The 21,034-nt window shown below is 45.4% G+C and overlaps 1 protein-coding gene across 1 annotated transcript in view; it reads right to left on the bottom strand.

Moving 5' to 3' along the window:
• Window positions 1-12,715: 12,715 nt before the first annotated feature.
• Window positions 12,716-21,034, bottom strand: part of XK (X-linked Kx blood group antigen, Kell and VPS13A binding protein) — a 28,703-nt gene continuing 20,384 nt past the window's right edge. Inside the window, exon 3 of the mRNA XM_073358189.2 lies at window positions 12,716-20,098. Within this exon, the coding sequence (XP_073214290.1) occupies window positions 19,269-20,098 (830 nt within the window). The 3' untranslated portion in view covers window positions 12,716-19,268. The remainder of the gene's footprint in view (window positions 20,099-21,034) is intronic.

Here is a 21,034-nt window from a genome sequence, read left to right as displayed (position 1 = left end):
TAGACAGTGCCATCTGGTGGACACCAGGCACTTACACAGATAGCACATTTGCGTGCTGTGCAGTCAGCTATCTTAGCCCTGGTCTACACTAGGACTTTAGGTCGAATTTAGCAGTGTTAAATCAATGTAAACCTGCACCCGTCCACACGATGAAGCCCTTTATTTCATAGAATCATAGAATATCAGGGTTGGACGGGACCCCAGAAGGTCATCTAGTCCAACCCCCTGCTCGAAGCAAGACCAATTCCCAGTTAAATCATCCCAGCCAGGGCTTTGTCAAGCCTGACCTTAAAAACTTCTAAGGAAGGAGATTCTACCACCTCCCTAGGTAACGCATTCCAGTGTTTCACTACCCTCTTAGTGAAAAAGTTTTTCCTAATATCCAATCTAAACCTCCCTCACTGCAACTTGAGACCATTACTCCTCGTTCTGTCATCTGCTACCATTGAGAACAGTCTAGAGCCATCCTCTTTGGAACCCCCTTTCAGGTAGTTGAAAGCAGCTATCAAATCCCCCCTCATTCTTCTCTTCTGCAGGCTAAACAATCCCAGCTCCCTCAGCCTCTCCTCATAAGTCATGTGTTCCAGTCCCCTAATCATTTTTGTTGCCCTTCGCTGGACTCTCTCCAATTTATCCACATCCTTCTTGAAGTGTGGGGCCCAAAACTGGACACAGTACTCCAGATGAGGCCTCACCAATGTCGAATAGAGGGGAACGATCATGTCCCTCGATCTGCTCGCTATGCCCCTACTTATTTCGACTTAAAGGGCTCTTAAAATCGATTTCCTTACTCCACCTCTGACAAGTGGATTAGCGCTTAAATCGGCCTTGCCGGCTCGAATTTGGGGTACTGTGGACACAATTCGACGGTATTGGCCTCCGGGAGCTATCCCAGAGTGCTCCATTGTCACCGCTCTGGATAGCACTCTCAACTCAGATGCACTGGCCAGGTAGACAGGAAAAGAACCACGAACTTTTGAATCTCATTTCCTGTTTGACCAGCGTGGCAAGCTGCAGGTGACCATGCAGAGCTCATCAGCAGAGGTGACCATGATGGAGTCCCAGAATCGCAAAAGAGCTCCCGCATGGACCGAACGGGAGGTACGGGATCTGATCGCTGTTTGGGGAGAGGAATCCGTGCTATCAGAACTCCGTTCCAGTTTTCAAAATGCCAAAACCTTTGTCAAAATCTCCCAGGGCATGAAGGACAGAGGCCATAATAGGGACCCGAAGCAGTGCTGCATGAAACTGAAGGAGCTGAGGCAAGCCTACCAGAAAACCAGAGAGGCGAACGGCCGCTCCGGGTCAGAGCCCCAAACATGCCGCTTCTATGATGAGCTGCATGCCATTTTAGGGGGTTCAGCCACCACTACCCCAGCCGTGTTATTTGACTCCTTCAATGGAGATGGAGGCAACACGGAAGCAGGTTTTGGGGATGAAGAAGATGAGGATGAGGATGTACATAGCTCACAGCAAGCAAGCGGAGAAACCGGTTTTCCTGACAGCCAGGAACTGTTTCTCACCCTGGACCTGGAGCCAGTACCCCCTGAACCCACCCAAGGCTGCTTCCTGGACCCGGCAGGCGGAGAAGGGACCTCTGGTGAGTGTACCTTTTAAAATACTATGGTTTAAAAGCAAGCATGTGAAAGGATTACTTTGCCCTGGCATTCGCGGCTCTCCTGGATGTACTCCCAAAGCCTTTGCAAAAGGTTTCTGGGGAGGGCAGCCTTATTGCGTCCTTCATGGTAGGACACTTTACCACTCCAGGCCAGTAACACGTACTCGGGAATCATTGTACAACAAAGCATTGCAGTGTATGTTTGCTGGCGTTCAAACAACATCCGTTCTTTATCTCTCTGTGTTATCCTCAGAAGAGTGAGATATAATTCATGGTCACCTGGTTGAAATAGAGTGCTTTTCTTCAGGGGACACTCAGAGGAGCCCGTTCCTGCTGGGCTGTTTGCCTGTGGCTAAACAGAAATGTTCCCCGCTGTTAGCCACAGGGAGGTGGGAGGGTTGAGGGGGTAGCCACGCGGTGGGGGGGAGGCAAAATGAGACCTTGTAACGAAAGCACATGTGCTATGTATGTAATGTTAACAGCAAGGTATACCCTGAAAGAGTGTAGCCACTGTTTTATAAAATGTGTCTTTTTAAATACCGCTGTCCCTTTTTTTTTCCTCCACCAGCTGCATGTGTTTCACTGATCACAGGATCTTCTCCTTCCCAGAGGCTAGTGAAGATTAGAAAGAAAAAAAAACGCACTCGAGATGAAATGTTCTCCGAGCTCATGCTGTCCTCCCGCACTGACAGAGCACAGACAAATGCGTGGAGGCAAATAATGTCAGAGTGAAGGAAAGCACAAAATGACCGGGAGGAAAGGTGGCGTGCTGAAGAGAGTAAGTGGCGGGCTGAAAACAGGGCTGAAGCTCAAATGTGGTGGGATCGTGATGAGAGGAGGCAGGATTCAATGCTGAGGCTGCTGGAGGACCAAACCGGTATGCTCCAGTGTATGGGTGAGCTGCAGCAAAGGCAGCTGGAGCACAGACCGCCACTACAGCCCCTGTGTAACCAACCGCCCTCCTCCCCAAGTTTCATAGCCTTCACACCCAGATGCCCAAGAACGCGGTGGGGAGGCCACCGGCCAACCAGCCACTCTGCCACAGAGGATTGCCCCCAAAAAAGAAGGCTGGCATTCAATAAATTTTAAAGTTGTAAACTTTTAAAGTGCTGTGTGGCATTTTCCTTCCCTCCTCCACCACCCCTCCTGGGCTACCTTGGTAGTCATCCCCCTATTTGTGTGATGAATGAATAAAGAATGCATGAATGTGAAGCAACAATGACTTTATTGCCTCTGCAAGCAGTGATCGAAGGGAGGAGGGGAGGGTGGTTAGCTTACAGGGAAGTAGAGTGAACCAAGGGGCGGGGGGGTTTCATCAAGGAGAAACAAAGAGAACTTTCACACCGTAGCCTGGCCAGTCATGAAACTGGTTTTCAAAGCTTCTCTGATGCGTACCGCACCCTCCTGTGCTCTTCTAACCGCCCTGGTGTCTGGCTGCGCGTAACCAGCAGCTAGGCGATTTGCCTCAACCTCCCACCCCGCCATAAACGTCTCCCCCTTACTCTCACAGATATTGTGGAGCACACAGCAAGCAGTAATAACAGTGGGAATTTTGGTTTCGCTGAGGTCTAAGCGAGTCAGTAAAGTGCGCCAGCGCGCCTTTAAACGTCCAAATGCACATTCTACCACCATTCTGCACTTGCTCAGCCTGTAGTTGAACAGCTCCTGACTACTGTCCAGGCTGCCTGTGTACGGCTTCATGAGCCATGGCATTAAGGGGTAGGCTGGGTCCCCAAGGATACATATAGGCATTTCAACATCCCCAACAGTTATTTTCTGGTCTGGGAAGAAAGTCCCTTCCTGCAGCTTTTGAAACAGACCAGAGTTCCTGAAGATGCGAGCGTCATGTACCTTTCCTGGCCATCCCACGTTGATATTGGTGAAACGTCCCTTGTGATCCACCAGTGCTTGCAGCACTATTGAAAAGTACCCCTTGCGGTTTATGTACTCGGCGGCTTGGTGCTCCGGTGCCAAGATAGGGATATGGGTTCCGTCTATGGCCCCACCACAGTTAGGGAATCCCATTGCAGCAAAGCCATCCACTATGACCTGCACATTTCCCAGGGTCACTACCCTTGATATCAGCAGATCTTTGATTGCGTGGGCTACTTGCATCACAGCAGCCCCAACAGTAGATTTGCCCACTCCAAATTGATTCCCAACTAACCGGTAGCTGTCTGGCGTTGCAAGCTTCCACAGGGCTATCGCCACTCGCTTCTCAACTGTGAGGGATGCTCTCATCTTGGTATTCATGCGCTTCAGGGCAGGGGAAAGCAAGTCACAAAGTTCCATGAAAGTGCCCTTATGCATGTGAAAGTTTCGCAGCCACTGGGAATCGTCCCAGACCTGCAACACTATGCGGTCCCACCAGTCTGTGCTTGTTTCCCGAGCCCAGAATCGGCGTTCCACAGCATGAACCTGCCCCATTAGCACCATGATGCATGCATTGTCAGGGCCCATGCTTTCAGAGAAATCTGTGTCCATGTCTTGATCACTCACGTGACCGCGCTGACGTCGTCTCCTCGCCCGGTATCGCTTTGCCAGGTTCTGGTGCTGCATATACTGCTGGATAATGCGTGTGGTGTTGAATGTGCTCCTAATTGCCAAAGGGAGCTGAGCGGCCTCCATGCTTGCCTTGGTATGGTGTCCACACAGAAAAAAGACGCGGAACGATTGTCTGCTGTTGCTCTGACGGAGGGAGGGGCGACTGACGACATGGCTTACAGGGTTGGCTTCAGGGAGCTAAAATCAACAAAGGGGGTGGCTTTACATCAAGGAGTATTTCAGGCAGGACTTCTCAGAGGGTTCCAATAAGAAATGGTGCACCTAAGTTATTGTTCTTATTGGAACAAGGAGGTTAGTCTGGCCTCTGATTGATACATGGCTAGATTTACCTCGCTGCACCTTCTCTGTGAGTGACTACAGTGTGACCTAGAGGAATGAGTCCCCTAGACAGGGGAGGAGGGGAAGCAAACGAGTACAAAACAAATCTGGTCTATTTCTTGTTTTGATCCACTCCATCTATCTTTTACATCTTTGGCTGGCAGGAGACGGTGGAGAAGGACTGCATGCCATCCACATCTCATGGCTGCTCGGCAGAAGATGGTACAGTACGACTGCTAGCCATCCTCATCTCTTGCCTGCCTGGCAGAAGATGGTACAGTACGACTGCTAGCAATCCGTATCACCTGCCTGCTCACCATAAGACAGTTCAATAGGACTGACTGCAGGACTAAAGAGAATGACCTGGTCAAGTCACTCCAAATTTAGTCCCTGCGCCCATGTCTGCCCAGGTGCTCCCAGCCGACGTGGCCAGGAGCACTTCGGACACGACGATGACAGCTACCAGTCGTATTGCACCGTCTGCTGCCACAAGGCAAGGGGTTGCTGCTTCTGTGTAGCAATGCCGTACCGCGTCTGCCAGCACCCAGGAGACATACGGTGATGGTTACCTGAGCGGGCTCCATGCTTGCCGTGGTATGGCGTTCGCACAGGTAACTCAGGAAAAAAGGCGCGAAACGATTGTCTGCCCTTGGTTTCATGGAGGGAGGGAGGGAACGGGGGCCTGACGATATGTACCCGCGACAATGTTTTAGCCCCATCAGGCATTGGGATCTCAACCCAGAATTCCAATGGGCAGCGGAGACTGCGGGAACTGTGGGATAGATACTCACAGTGCAACGCTCCGCAAGTCGACTCTAGCCTCGGTACTGTGGAAGCACTCCGCCGAGTTAATGCACTTAGAGCATTTTCTGTGGGGACACACACACTCGAATATATAAAACCGATTTCTAAAAAACCGACTTCTATAAATTCGACCTTATTCCGTAGTGTAGACATACCCTTTAGTCTTTCAAATATGGCTTAGGGATGCTGGAGGAGACTTGCTTTTATCTACCCAGTAATTCCTACCATGTTACAATTCCATGTTACAATACAATACAGCATGGTCCAAATAGAGTTTCTCTTGTTGTGTAAACAGGAACAGACCATGGACTTCAGTGGGGCTGTTGTGCTGTTCGGGAATATTTGAAATGTGGTTTAGTCCCATTTGTGCAGCAAAACCAAGCCATATCAGGAGGTTACCATATTGACTCTGGTCTTTCAACACAGCAGGAATTTCAAGGTGCACCAGCCCTAACAGATGGGGTTCTGGAGTTCTCCAAAGCTGGCGAATGGTGGAAGGAGGATTTCTGGGATGGGGGGTTGGACATTGTCCATGTGAGGGTGCATAGCAAGGCAAGGCAGCCAATAGCCTGTCGTTACAATACCATTTATGGGAATAAAGAATGATAATGTACTAAATAATTTACTATCAGTGGCCCAAGTTCTCCTGTCTTCCTCTACAGGCAGATATGGATGAAAACCCATCAGAGCTATGCAAGGGGAGGGTATGGAAGAAGAGAGTCTGCCTCTGTAACCTTATTCTTCCTCTTCCATTAAACAGCGGTGTAACTCTCTGTTAGAAGAGTTGCAGAAACAGGGCCAGGAGCGAGAAAGCATTGGTGCTCCTGGCACTCAGACAGGTACCTAAACGGGGCAGTAACGTGTGCCTGGGTAATGGGAAACCAGGTATCCCTCATTCCCCCCTCCTCCGCAACAATTACACCCCTAAGCCCCTTGGAGGGCGTTAGAGCCTAGTCAGCATTAACTCAGGCACTTTCTCTTTGTGATTAGAGCTGAGGAGGCAAAGGGGCAATGGCCGTAGAAGGAAACTCAGCAGCACAGCTCCACTGCTGTGTCAGGGGAGGGTCAGGATGCAGCAGAATGCCACAGCGGCTCCAATGGGGAGGGTCCCTGCTTGCAGCGCTGCCTCCGAGTTTCCAGCCAGACTGGAGTCACGAACACTGGCGTGGACGATCTGGTGATGATCCACTGACACCGGAGCTCTTCCGCACAAATGGAAAGGGTCAGGCAAGCATGTGTGCATCCAGGCAGTAGTCTCCTGAATCCAAGGCCTGGTCTACACTTAAAAGTTGCATTGGTAAAACTACGTTGGGGGATGTGTGTGGGGGTGGGGGTGGGGTTGTCTTTTTAACCGATACAGTTATATTGATAAAAGCCCTAGCATGGATGCAGTTATACTGATACAAAAGGTGCCTTATACTGTAGCATAAAGCTATATCTACACTAGAAGGCGGTTGTCGGCATAGCTTTGTTGGTTGGCAGCGTGAAGCACTGCGATTTTTTTTTTTACCAACATAGCTGGACTAGCGAAAGCAAAAAGCTATGCCAGCAAAACTGCACTCTTAACCATATAGTTTGTGTCGCACAATGGAGATGGCAGTTTTGCCAGTATAGCTGTATCCACACAAGGAGTGCTTTGCCAGTAAAGCCATACCAATCTAACTGTCCTGGCAAAGCCTTCTAGCGTACACATGGCCTTATTCCCCTTCTGGTATGGGAGTAGCTATATTGGCCTAAATGCGTCCATGCTGGAGGGGTTGTACTGCTTTAACTATATCAGTATAATTTCACCTATCCTTATGAAGTAACTGCTCGATGGCATCTCACTTATTATCCCTTTGACAATACCTCTGTGGGGCAGTGACCAGAAGACATAACTTACCCATCATGTACCTGTGGAAAGGCACTGCCAGTTCCACGTCTTGTAGATATGACTTCTGACTCATTCCTATTTGGAAGACAGTAATTTAGTTTGAATAATATCAATAGGGGAACCACTGTGGGATAATGTCCCATTTAATGGACATGTCCAAGCAAGATACTGTAATATAATGAACCCTGCTGCCAGGGAGTAGGCTACGTAGCTTTCAACTGAAAATCATAATCTAGCTAGAATGCCAATACATGGCTGGTGAAATTTACCCACGTACCAAGGAACAGCCCAAGGCCTATGTGCCATTTAAGTCCCATTTAAGCCCTCTCCTGATGTCGTATTTTACATCTCTTGCCACCAAATTTGCTAGTTTTACATTTTTCCCTTTGGTCAGTTTCATTAGAAAGACACTAGCTACAACTTCTCTTCCTCTGGGATTCCCCCCCCCCCCGACAAGTCAAGAGACTTGTCTGAATTAGCATGCAAAGCCCTCAATGGCTTAAATGAGACACGGGGTGAATTTCAGCTGGCTACAGTGGGCAAGTGGGGGAATAGCTCCCTTTGATGGGCACCCACCCAGCCAGTTAGCTGTAAAATCCCTCTTGGTAGTGGTTCTTTACTTGCTTTACCTGAAAAGGGTTAAAAAGTCCCACAGGTAAAAGAAAAGGAGTGGGCATCTGACCAAAAGAGCCAATGGGAAGGTAGAACTTTTTAAAATTGGGAAAGAAACTTTCCCTTTGTCCCTTGTTCTCTGGGCTGCAGAGACAGAGCAGCAATACTATAAGCAACTTAAGCTAGGTATGATCCTAAATCATCAGATTATGCCTAGAACTACTTATCTGAACTCCAATGTTTAGCTAGACGCGATTAGGATTATTTCTTATTGTCTTGTGAACTCCTCTGTGCTAACCCCAGATGCTTTTGTTTGCTTGTAACCTTTAAGCTGAACCCCCAAGAAAGCTATTTTGGGTGCTTGATTTTTGGAATTGCTCTTTTAAAAATCTAGCAAAAGCCTAAGTTCCAGTTGTATTTTCTTTCTTTTTGTTTTTAATAAAATTTACCATTTTTAAGAACAGGATTGGATTTTTGGTGTCCTAATTGGTTTGTGCATGTTGTTTGATTCGCTGGTAGCCACAGCTAATTTCCTTTGTTTTCTTTCTCAGATCTTCCCGCGGAGGGGGTGTGTGTGTGAAAGGGTTTGAGGGTACCCCATAGGCAATAATTCCCAAGTGCTCCTTCCTGGGTTCAAAGGGGTTTTTTTGCATTTGGGTGGTGGCAGCATTTACCAAGCTAAGGTCAGAGAAAAGCTTTAACCTTGGGAATTTAATACAAGCCTGGAGTAACAAGTATTAACTTTTAAAATCCTTGCGGGCCCCACTTCTGCACTTGGAGTGACAGAGTTGGGGTTCAGCCTTGACAGGGCATAATAAAGTTTCCAGGAAAAGCTCTGAGATTGCTCTCCCTATTTGCTTGAGTATGTCTTCTGTGCTCAATAGGCCTTGCACTCGCTGTCTGCACAGAGGTTAATTTAATCCAGATAGAATTTCTATTGGGCTTTTAATACTGAACACTTACTGAAGCTTGCACCATTGTTTACCAAAGTTTATATCTAAAGCCTTGAAAAACGGATCTACCTTTTTCAGCTGAACTCTTGTCTAAAAATGATATTAAAAGGAGCAGGATGTGAAGGTCACATAGGTATTCTAAAGAGGTTACATCGAAGGAAGAAAAAAAAGAAAGATTACTCTTTATTTGTTTTTAAATAAAAGCAGATTAATTTTGCAAACTTATTTCCAGGCTGCTTGAGATACTTGGGAGCAAAATTTCAAACCAGTCCTACTAAATCACACTCCAGAAATCTGCAGAAGTCCCCCATGTATGTGTAACAGCATATATCACACATGGAAGGTCTGCACAAAGAATTTAGCCAGAGAATTAGCACAGGAGAAGTTCTGATGAATAAGTGATGTGTCTAAGTCCACAGCAAAGTTATGTTTTGATTTAGATGTCCCCTTAGCCAGATTTTTTCCCTTTCCTTGCAATGAACCTTTTGGACTTGAAGTTTCTCCTTTCTTTGTTGTTTCAGAGTACTGAGAAAAGAAAGGTTATTTCTGCTTTGCTTAGTTAAGACAACAGCTCAAAACACAGACCATGGCTTCATTTTGGGATGATTATAGGAAGAGTGATTTATAGGTGTTTGCTAATGGATTCTTGCTCAGGTCTCTGGGATTTTCCATTTCACTTTGTACCAAAGGCAAGTCAAGCTGAACAGTTAAACGTACCTGGCAGGTGGGTCATTTGGTTAGTTAACCCTACGGAACGGCTTCCAACCTTCACAGGATTTGCCTTATATGCACAATAAGTCATTAAGACACAGTCAATATTATTACTCTGGTCCTTAGTTCACTACAGTACAGCAGTAATTTTTCACTTATTATACTTTCCCCCCCCCAGTCCAACATCCTCAATAATTTGCTTCTCTATCCCCTTTCAGAATGTTTTTGCCTTCCTCTGATTCCAGATGGCTTTGTTCCATTTCTGGTTTTACACAAGCATGTAACTATGAAGCAGGGCTTGTCATTTGCAATGCCCTGGCCATTCCCACTCTAGCATCTCTCATTTGTACACGTAGAACACATTTCCTAATAGAGGACTCAAATGCTGACCTTTTGGGGAATCACTTTGTTAGTTTGGTAAAAGATTCCAGCAAGACAGTGACACTGATCCCTGATCACATTGTCCAGAGGGGCCCAAGATACTGACAAAGTTAGTCTTCTTTCCACAGACAATGGAGGCAACAATCCCTATGACCTATCTTTGCTTTGTGGTTAGTTTTCTTTCTGCTCATTGCCTCTTTATACCATTAGGGTATGCCTGAACACTACCCTGGGTAGAGGGAGTGGTAGAATTAAGTTCCTGTGTGTACTGCAACAAAACATAATTAAAGAAAACTAATCTTGAAATCTAGTCTACTATTAAAACAAAAACTAAGAGAAGAGGTATTAACAATAGCTATGCATACTACATCTGCCACTATGTCACTCTCCTCCTTATTGTGGTTTTACAATCAGTTTCCATTTTCTAAGGTGTTTCTTTCTTCTCTATTGCTGTAGGGGGGAAACTGATTAGCTATTTAGGAGAAAATAGTGAAATTGACTATATAAAATAAACTGAAAAAAAAAATCACTTTTTCCCCTCTGTAGTGGCCCGTGGCCATCCCTTCCCGTCAGGCTTGGAGGGAAGCCATGCTCCTCACTATGTTGTGCCTATAAATGCAATGCTCAACAGAGGAATTAGCAGTTTACAGGCTCTGGCCAGTGCAGAGCAACAAGCAAACGCAGGCCATCTGGCCTAAAGTGGGTAGGCTGCCATCCCAGGGGTGGGGCTGGCAGTAGGGGGTAGAGGGACCCAGGCCCACCCAACTCCACCAGGTCCCAGCCCCAGGGCCCTGCCAGTGCTGGAGAATTCTGCTACTGGGTAAGCGGGGATCCTGCCCAAACATGCTGACCTAGACTCTGGCAACACAACTGGACTAATGTCGGTTGTCCCTGGGCTACTTCCTACTACTCCTTCTGAGCGTACCTCTGTCTCCTGGGGTACATGGCCAGCAGCAGTCCCAGTAGCTCCTCTAGGTACTGGTCAGTCGGCAGTCCCAGCACCTTCTCGAGGTCTGTGGTGCTGTAGAGCACAGTCTCTGACGCAGGGCTCAGCCATGGGCAAGGGACATCTGCTCCCTTCCCTGGCTCTTGCAAAACTGAGCTGTAGGGCCCACCTTTTAAACTTCCTGCCCTGCCCCTTTGCTTCTGGCATGGGGATGTGTGGCTTGCCTGGCTCCACCCACCAAGGGGTGGAGAGTGGTACCTCCCCGTCAGGCTCAGAGGGAGGCCATACCACCTCACTACACCCTCTAATAATTTTCAGTGACAAATTAGAATAATAGGAAAAAACATTTCAGCTAGAAGAGTGATTCTTCACTTGACATTAACTTTAAATCAATCCTTTAAATCAATCCTTTGCTTTTGTTATTAATACAGCCTGGGGTAGTGAGGCAGAGAGCAAAATAATGTGTACACACATTATAGTATATGTGTGATTAGTATTATCTGACAGTGCTTATTGTCTCTCTGTAGAGGGACTTACCTGTCTTGGTACTTGGTAAGGCCTCCCCCCATTACCACAGTATCTGAGCACCTCACCACCTTTAGTGTATTTAGCTTCACTACACCCCGTGAGGTAGGGAAGTGCTGTTATGCCCATTTTACAGATGGGGAACGGAGTTACAGAGAGATGAGGTGACTCATACTGGAAGTCTGTGGCAGAGTAGGGAATCGAGTGCAGGTCTCCCAGGCTAGCACCCTGCCCACTGGATCATCATTCATAGTGAGATATAAAATGATCTTCGAGGCTGGTCCTGCAAACATTATCCCAGACTATGGTGTTTACTGAAGTCACTAGGACTACTCACAGTAGTGAGTATTACAGCTAAAACATTTTAAAGTGACTAGCACTTCTAAGTTTTTTAGTTCTGGAGTGCTTATCTGGAGACTCCTTAAAGGAGCCTATCTGAAATCAGCCCCTCTGAAAATCAGGTCCCTCTGAGGAGTCTCAGGATGGGTGCTCAGGCACTCCAAATCACTAGTCGCTTTGGAAAATCTTGCCTGTATTTGGTAGTAAGGATTTGCAGGACTGGCGCTTTAGTTGGCAATACTGTGTATCTGCTTTCAAAACACCGTCAAATGTGATCAAAAGGTGTCTTGAAATACCCAAGCGTTAGAGTTGAAATGACTCAGCCATATAGCTTAGCATAAAGATGTAATGTATATACTTTTTTTAACCCCTGGAATAGCATTATGTAGCTACACAGTTTAGGGCTGGTTTGGTTTTAACAGAGCACCATTATAAACATAGAATCATAGAAGATTAGGGTTGGAAGAGACCTCAGGAGGTCATCTAGTCCAATCCCCTGCTCAAAGAAGGATGAACACCAACTAAATCATCCCAGCCAGGGCTTTAGCCAAACAAAAATGCTTTGTTTGAACACTAAAGCACACTGTAGGTCTAGGTCTCCAATGGGGTTAACGTAATGTAAAGTCAGATTGTTCTAAATAGCTCTTTGGTTCTAGCATTGGTTTGTTAGATCAAAATTAGAGGAAATAGCATTACTACAGATGAAAGCCAAGGCTGTGTCCATTTGTAGTTCTAATAATTGTATTCTCTAAATGTAGTTCTGGTGTCTACTTTTCTTTTCCAGGAAAATCTCTTTTCCAGTCCCTTTGTAATGCCTTTTTTCAGCAGGTTCTGAATGCATTTGAGCAGAATCTTGCTAGCAGTCTGCATATAGTATCAACCATTTTCAAGGACATGGAAGCATCTGTACACTCCCATTTTCACAACAGTGACCCTTTGATTAAAAAAAGCAACCCTAGAAAAAATGATGTGAATGTTTTGTTGTTCCTTTCTATAACAACACCTATATTCCAATATTGCCTTCATAACGCAATAGACAACAAGGGGAAAAAACAGGAAGAAATACAGCCTAAAGAACATAAAATTTATTAGGGTCACTGACTGCAGAGCAGCAGATGCAAGCATATAGCTTTGTATTTTTTACAGTTACTGTATTTGGCACAACTCAGGATACAAAACGGACAGTCTGTTTACAAGCACAGCAATGCATACATAACCACGACATAAATATAGTTCAAGTGTCTTTCAGTGAGATGCTATAGTCCTCATTTAATGCTTAGAAGCTCAGAAGGCTGCAGAAGTCAAAGTGAATTAATCTGTAACCTGACTAACTCTGACTCTGTTTTCTGCTTATCAAAATATACCATGCATCATTTTGTTGGACACATCATTTATGGATGATTAAAGTTGTAGACTGCCAGGAGAGGTTAGCCAGATGAAAAGAATATTTGAAGAAAATTTTCAAAAGCTAATCGATGAAACATATATTATGTATGGCTATTTTCTGCTAAAATGTGTATGTGGATATTAATTCTCATGAAAGTGAGGACCTAATAGCAGAGGTTTAAGGTAGATGTAGTGTGAGGATGCACTGTGCACTGTTTCCCCACAGAGGTCTGAATGCCCCTAAGGCGGATTCTATTCTTCAGTGAGCTAATCAGCTCTGTACCTGGTCTCAGGTCAAATGTCCTATTTTTGTCCTGAATGTCCTCTTTGGAGAAAGTAAAGGCATGTTGCTCTTGGCCAAGATTTTCAAAAGTCACTAGTGATTTTAATTGCCTCAATTTTTGGATGCCCAACTCAGGACACCTTAGAGGAGCCTGTTTTTTCAGAGGGTAGCTGCTCAGCACTTTATGAAATTCAGGCCTGTCTGAAGGGTTTCAAGTTGGACATCCAAAGAGTGGATTTACTTGTTACTTTTGAAAATCTTGGGATACTAAATACAGGCTATCTTGAGAATCGGGAATCTGTGCAGACACCTAGCGCACACCCATACATTAATATGTTTAGACATTATTTTCTATTTATATCTCAAATACATGCTATGCCTGTCCCCGTTTTTTCTGAGTTCACTTTAACCAGAAAGGCACAAAACTGCAATCGTAACTGTTGCTGTATTGCTTAGCTTGTTCATGCAACCATGTGTCCTTTTTAAAATCTCACCAGGCAACAATTGGCATCCTGCAATTGGCTCCCACTTCTAAATGTACTTAATCCTGGCCTGTAGTTAGAGCTCTGCAGGTATGCACTGCATTCATTTATAAATTGAAAATTTCACAAGACCTTGCTACTCAGTTAAGGGGAAATGATTGCCATTTCTGTCAGCAATAATGGGTTCCCACTATGGCCTGGGTAAAATTTTAGCAAAGAATAGAATTGACAATTTTTTCTCTGGTAAAATTTTGCTAATTTTTATAAGATTGGATCTCTCTCCCCCACCTCCACCCCCAGCAATATAGTAGGTTGTCTGGCTGAACAAACTGGTGGGTCCCGCTTCCCATAGTGGCCCGAGACCCCTGGGCCGCTCTTACCACAGCCCAGCTCCAGCTTCTGGCCTGGCCAGGGGGCAGGGCCTTGTGGGAAGAGGAGGAGCTTTTGCCTTTTGAAAATGTGGTCACCCTAACTTAGAATAGCACAGGGAGTGAAATAAAATTTCTGTTTTATGTGTTTGGATGTTAGCAACTCTTGCAGAGAAAAGCTAGGAGCTGGTATGTTCATAAAAAACTGGTTTTCAGCTATTTTGTTTTAAAATATATATCAGTCTTGCCAACCCCAAGCATCCAGAAGTCATAGATATGTAGTGCTTGAGAAGCTATCAAGTTCAGCTCCCTGCACTGACTTTTTATGAGTCAGGTCCCCAAAATCATGAGATTGGCTAAAAACTATGAGATTTAAAATGTGAGTGAGAGAACGTTATTTTCATTTGCCTTCTGGTTCTTGAGATTTTAGAGAATCTCATTTTCAATCTTTTCTCTGCAACGATGAGGGCTAGGGTCTTACTTTAAAAAAAATGAAAAGCTGAGATTCTTACCCAATCATGTAACTCCATGATCTGGGGCTTGAAGGAAAACATCATGAGATTTGTGATAAAAATCATAAGAACTAGCAACCCTACAGTCATTTGCAATATAAAGTTAGGGTTTCCTTTCCTTATTTGACTCAAGTCTCTTTATACTGGTAGCTCACTTACAAAGCAACTTTTCTGATTCATTAATATCTTTAGTGGTACATGCTGTCCACTAAGAACACTGATTCCTTTTTCCTTCCCAAATATACTATCTAAATAACACAAACCCATGTTACATTCTGTCCACATGGACCTGGTGTGACATGAAACATGCCAATGTGGTATAACCTTAAACTTGGGTTTCTAAAAAGTGAAGTTCTAAGAACTGGGACTGACACAAATATGTTTCATCATTTTAATCAACATTTCTTTGTTTTACAAATATGTGAGAATAGACAAGAACCAGGTCCTGCAAGCCTTTATTCATCTGAAAAATCACACACACACACACTCATTGCTACCACTGTCCCTTTCTCAATATGAATAGCTAGGTAAAAGCTTTAATTCATGCTCCACACTAACCCACTAGAGTACAGATCTGACACCAGTGTTTCTGATCAGTGACTATCAATGTTGAAAAAGGTTTTTTGTGTGGACTCCTAGTCACTACATGCATAGGATCAATGTAACCATTAGTACCCCAGGACAGTCATGCATCAGAGCCTGACCCATAGTACAATTAGGATGACGGGGAAAATGTGACTCAACAGCTATCCTTTAAAATACAGAGTCCAACACTGCACAGGGCTTTTGCCTCCGTCCTTCCTTCATATACTCTTCCCACCAGCAGTAAGACAGCTTGATCAAAAATTTATATGGCAGCCGTGTTATCTGATGGGTTTATTTAACCTCCTCTCTTAGATGTAGTGACTGAATATTTGGAGCATGGCAGCCCTAAATAATAACACTTACATGGAAGAAGTATTTGACCTATTGTCTCAGATATAATTGGCTACCTCTGCATAGCTAAGGCAAAGGCATCAGAACTGCAACAAAACCCATATATAGTCATCATTATAATTATTTAATATATTCAGTAGTCTCTACATGCATTTCAATAGACCAGTATAAAAATAGTAAACAACACAGAACATTCTCTGAAAATATGTATATACATAGAACTTCATTATTTGTACGTAAAAGAAAACACTACTGACTATGGCTATGTGTATACTAGACTCTCAGATGTCAGCTTCTGCTATTTATTTTAGTGTGGTATAAGTATCTTATTGGCCTGAATTTGGGAAGATCACATTATTCCCAAATGGCAAAATCACACCACCATTATTTATCCCACATAAACCATATGAATTACAGGGGAAAATGCTTTAGAAATCTCAGAGAACTGCATTGGTATTATTCTTAATATCCTATTTGTGAGGGAATTCTGCACCACTGCACAATGCAGAATTTGCACAGAAATTCACATTTTTACGCAATTTCCTTTCCCCCACCCCAGAAATGGGCTGTAGAGTTGCTAGCTGCTACTAGGGAGCACTGGACCCAGCAGAGCCAGGGGGAGGAAGCTAGAGGGTGCCAGACAGCTGCAGTTCCCCGGATGCCCTGAAGGAAGGAGGCACCGTGCATGAAACTCTATACAAGCCCTGGAGCCAGCATCAGGCTGTTTCTCCCTCTGGATCCCTACTCTCTGTGGCGGAGGGGTGCAAGTTTCCGGGCTGGAGGTGCAGCTGGGCTCTGGGGGTGGGTAGGGGATGCGGGTGTCTGGGCTGGGGGCAGGCCCGCAGCTTGGCTCTGGTGGGGAGGGGGTGCGTGTGAGTGTCTGGGCTGGGGTGGGGGCTGCAACTGGGCTCTGGAGAGGGAGGGGGTGTGGCTGTCTGGCCCCCCTGCTGGGCTCTAGCAGGAAGGGGCAGAGGAACTGGGTTGTTGTAGGGGCTTCCTTAACTCTACTCCTGCAGCAATTTTTGTGTGTCTGTATTGTTACAGACATTAGGCTGGCCTACATTGTATAGTTGCTGATGGTATTTCATTTCAAAATACCTAAATAATTGAAATTGGTGTGATTGTATAGTGTTATTTTGACAAATAAAATATACAGATTTTTCAGAATTTTAAAATATTGTGCACAGAATTTTAACTTTTTTGGCACAGAATTTCCCCAGGAGTAATATCCTTTCTTCAGGGTAAGCTAAACTGCCTTAATTGACAAGGGGCGAAATGTCAGACCTAGGTGCTAAATTAGCACTTAGGTATTCAGGAACCTACTGATGATTTTCATAGTCATCAATTGGGTGTCTAAATATGAAGTTAGACACTCAACTTCAGCAAAGTACAGTAGAACCTCAGAGTTACAAACACCTTAGGAATGGAGGTGGTTTGTAATTCTGAAATGTTCGTAACTCTGAACAAAACGTTACAGTTCTTTCAAAAGTTTACAACTGAACATTGACTTAAGACAGTTTTGAAACTTTACTATGAGAAAAATGCTGCTTTCCCTTAATTTTTTAGTAATTTACTTTTTTTTTTTTGTCTCTGCTGCCGCCTGATTGCTTACTTCCAGTTCCAAAGGAGGAGTGTGTTTAACTGATCACTTCTGGTGTTTGCAACTCTGAGGTTCTACTGTAAGTTGGAAAATACACCCCTGTGTGTCCAACTGTACAGGCTTGAACCGAGAAAAAAAAATTCTGCACTATATTCTTAGCTGGTGTAAATCACTGTAGCTCCACTGAAGACAATTACAGCTTCCACCATCTGTTCCTCTAACTCATTGTTTAAGAAACTTCTGCAAATGATCTAGAATGTTTTTTCTTTACACAGAAATATTGCAGTCTCCCCAAGAACTTATTCCTAACCTACCTGGGGAAGTGGACTAATTGACAGAGTAGGTGTCAACCCCACATGTGAGTCACATGCCCATGCCAAACTCATGCCAAGAAAGCCTTTACACTATCCCACCTCATAAAGTAATGAGGTATTATATATATATATATGCCACATGCACACACACAGACCAAAAGTAAAAAAATAATAGCTACACTGTACAAGCGCAGCATGAAAACATTCATTTAGACTCCAGTAATAAAAAGAGCTCAGACTCTTGCAGCATTCTAGGAGCGAGTGCAACTTTCCATGTCTCTGTTCCTACTCCCATCTCATGCCAATTCTGATACAGGTGCATTGATATCATGGTTTCTTTCAAGGATGTCACATTCTACTTTAAAGCAGAATAGAGACTTAGCCAATGAATGGTAAAGGGGATTCCAGCTAATGAATTCCTATCATTTATTTCCAGTAGCACCCCCAGTGTGTTAGGCTCAGGACAAACACAAGGCGCTGAATCAAACGTGAAAGGCTGAATAAGTGAATACATTCTTCAGACTTGCAGTCAATAGATTGCATTTTAAAACAAAACAAACCTCTTTTTAAAACGCTTCTAATAAATTGTCTTTCTGGGGTGCCCAGCTGCCAAAGCGTTCTCAGCACCTTATGAAGCACACAAATCATTTTGATTAATCAAGATGATGTTGTGCCAAAAAGTCTTTAAGCTCCTCTTTTAAATGGACTCAAATCTGTGGCACTTCTGACGTCAACAGGGCAAGGTAGTCCAGAATACTGATGCTGTGATAACCAAAAAACATTAAATGAAAAAGATGAGCTGAATTTCTTTTGCTGCTATACAACCCATTGATATGGAAGCCCCACTCTGCCTCTAGTTAGAGATGGTTCCAGACACACTGTGTCAGGCGTTTGGTAATGTACATGACACCCCGTCCATTCAAGGCTTTAAACATTACAATGTATACTTTAAACTCCATCTGCAAACTAAGAAGTGGCAAATGCAGACAGTGAGAGAGTGCATCAGCCTAATGCCCTCTGGCCATTCTCAGAAATAATCACACTCCAATGCTAGCAGTAGGGAACTGGCCTGCGTCTTAGGCAGCCTAGTATAGAATGCCTTGAAGCAGATGCCTTGAAGCAGTCCAATCCTGATGTCACAAAGGACTGTGGTATGGTATTGCACCAGTCAGGATGTAAAAGCTGGCAAGGAGTCCTGTGGCACCTTATAGACTAACAGATGTATTGGAGCATGAGCTTTCGTGGGTGAATACCCACTTCGTCGGATGCATGTGACATAAGAGCTGATTATCTTAAAAGCAGAAAACCAGCTAGACTACAGCTAATCATCTACAATTACTAGGTAGTCCAGGACTATGCTCAGCTTCCATGCTGAAGGGGCCTGCTCTCATGATACTCTCTACAAATTGCATTTCCTAGGTCTTCTCATTCTCCTCAGACCTCCTGAAGGAACCAGACCAGGGTCAGGTCCATTTTGCTACGATTTAAAGACATCTCCTGTAGGGATTTCAGACTAAGCAGATGATAAACCTCTGTGTGGAATCACCATGTAATATAAATCCACAGACAGTGGTTGCTGTATGTGTACACATGTCAAGTGTGCCGTATGCGTGTGCATGTCAGAGTACCCATGCAGTACAGCTGGACTGGCAGAAAAATTAACAAGGCTCAGAGTCCAAGGTACACAATTCTTTGGGTAACTGCAGTAGCTTTCCGGTTCTGCCTGCTTGCCACTAGCCACTTTACGCATTGGAAGAAACACTCTGATGCGGATTCCCATTCTGAGACTCATTTGTCTTGTAACTGGCCTGTGAATCATCACCAGTACCATCCGGTGATTTCAAGTCCACCTTATCCACAGGCACGGTGGCCTTAGGCAGTTTGCAAGCAAAGCAGAGGTACTTGAAACATGTCAGCAAACCTTCTGAAATACTGGATGAGAAGAGCTTTTTGCAAGGGTGGCAGAACTGGTAGAACACCAGCATGAACAGGATGGCCATGCAATAGCCAATCAGCAGCTGCAAGACTAATAAAGGGGCACACACGTACAGGTAGACATCTGTTTTATAGACATACCACAGCAAGAGGAGGAAGGCATTCTCAGTGAACCGTAGCATATAATATACAGCCAGTCCGTACCAATTTTGGGATTTGTTAATTAAGTCAGGATCATTTAGCTTCAGCTGCACTGCTGACCAGCAGAACATGTTAATGCCAGCATACAAGAAGGTGAGAAGGCACAGTACAATGGTTGTGCCCACCCTGGTCAAAGCCTTCTCTATATTTTCAGGGAAAGGGGACTTGCTTTGCCAAAAGAGAATCCAGGGGTAAAAGAAAAAGCCAAAGAAATTCAGGAGCACCACAGGCAGGACCCAGATTTGAAGCACAGAACTGAAAAGGACCAAGACTACAACCCGGGTGGCAATCTCAAAGCTTCTCCAGAGGAATATGCAGAGGTAGGCTGCAGCTTTCACGCTGATGTCATAATCATCATACTTAATCTTAATAGCCAGGATATTGCAGCGTAATGCACCATATACAATCGACAGCAGAGAAAGGACCATGAAGATGCCTGGGAAAAGAAAAGATTATGAGAACTTTCTGTTTTAGTAAATGTTAAATGCAACACATTCAGGTAGTACAAAGCAACTGGAAAGCTACTTTAACAAGCCAGCCGGGGACTTCCCTTCTCTAGTGCAGTGGTCCCCAAACTGTGGGGCATACCCCTTATAGGGCATAGAGGAATGTTTGGGGAGGGGGCGTTCAGTGGGGCCCAGGCCAGCCCTCCCGAGGCGTGGGGAGCACCACCCAGCCCCGCTCTGCCCTCAGCCCAGCTACCCCCCCAGCCGCAGCTCCACTCTAACCCCAGCCGCAGCTCTGGCCCCAGCCGCAGCTCCACTCTGCCTTCACTCTGTCTAGAGCTGCCAACTTTCTGGCTGTATAAAACCAAACACCCTTCCCCTGCCCCTGCCATTTTCACCTGGCTGGGGCAGGGGGTTGGGGTGTGGGAGGGGGCTCTGGGCTGGGAGGTAGAGCTGAGGGGTTTGGAATGTGGGAGGGGGATCAGGGCTAGTGCAGGGGGTTAGGGTGCGGGAAGGTGTTTGTGGTCTTGCTTACCTCAGGTGGCTCCCGGAAGCAGCTGGCATGTCCCTCTGGCTTCTAGGCACAGGGGCAGCCAGGGAATTCTATGCGCTGCCCCCATCTGCAGGTGACACCCCCACAGCTTCCACTGGCCACAGTTCCCAGCCAATGAGATCTGCGGAGCCAGCGCTCGGGGTGGGGGCAACACGCGGAGCCCCCTGGCCGTCCCTGCACCTAGGAGCTGGAGTACATGCTGGCTGCTTCTGGGAGCCTCATGGAGCCGGCGATGGCCGCAGTGAACCGGGCTTTTAGTGGCCTGGTCAGCTGTGCTGAGCAGAGCCTCCAGGGTCCCTCTTCGACTGGGTATTCCAGTCGAAAACCAGACACCTGGCAACCCTAGCTCTGCCCCCAGCCCAGCCCAGCTCCG

Source organism: Lepidochelys kempii, chromosome 1 (assembly GCF_965140285.1).
Source record: "Lepidochelys kempii isolate rLepKem1 chromosome 1, rLepKem1.hap1, whole genome shotgun sequence".
Taxonomy (NCBI): Eukaryota; Metazoa; Chordata; order Testudines; family Cheloniidae; genus Lepidochelys; species Lepidochelys kempii.
The sequence above is the reverse complement of the archived record's forward strand: the minus strand, read 5'-3'. Positions and strand labels throughout refer to the sequence as shown.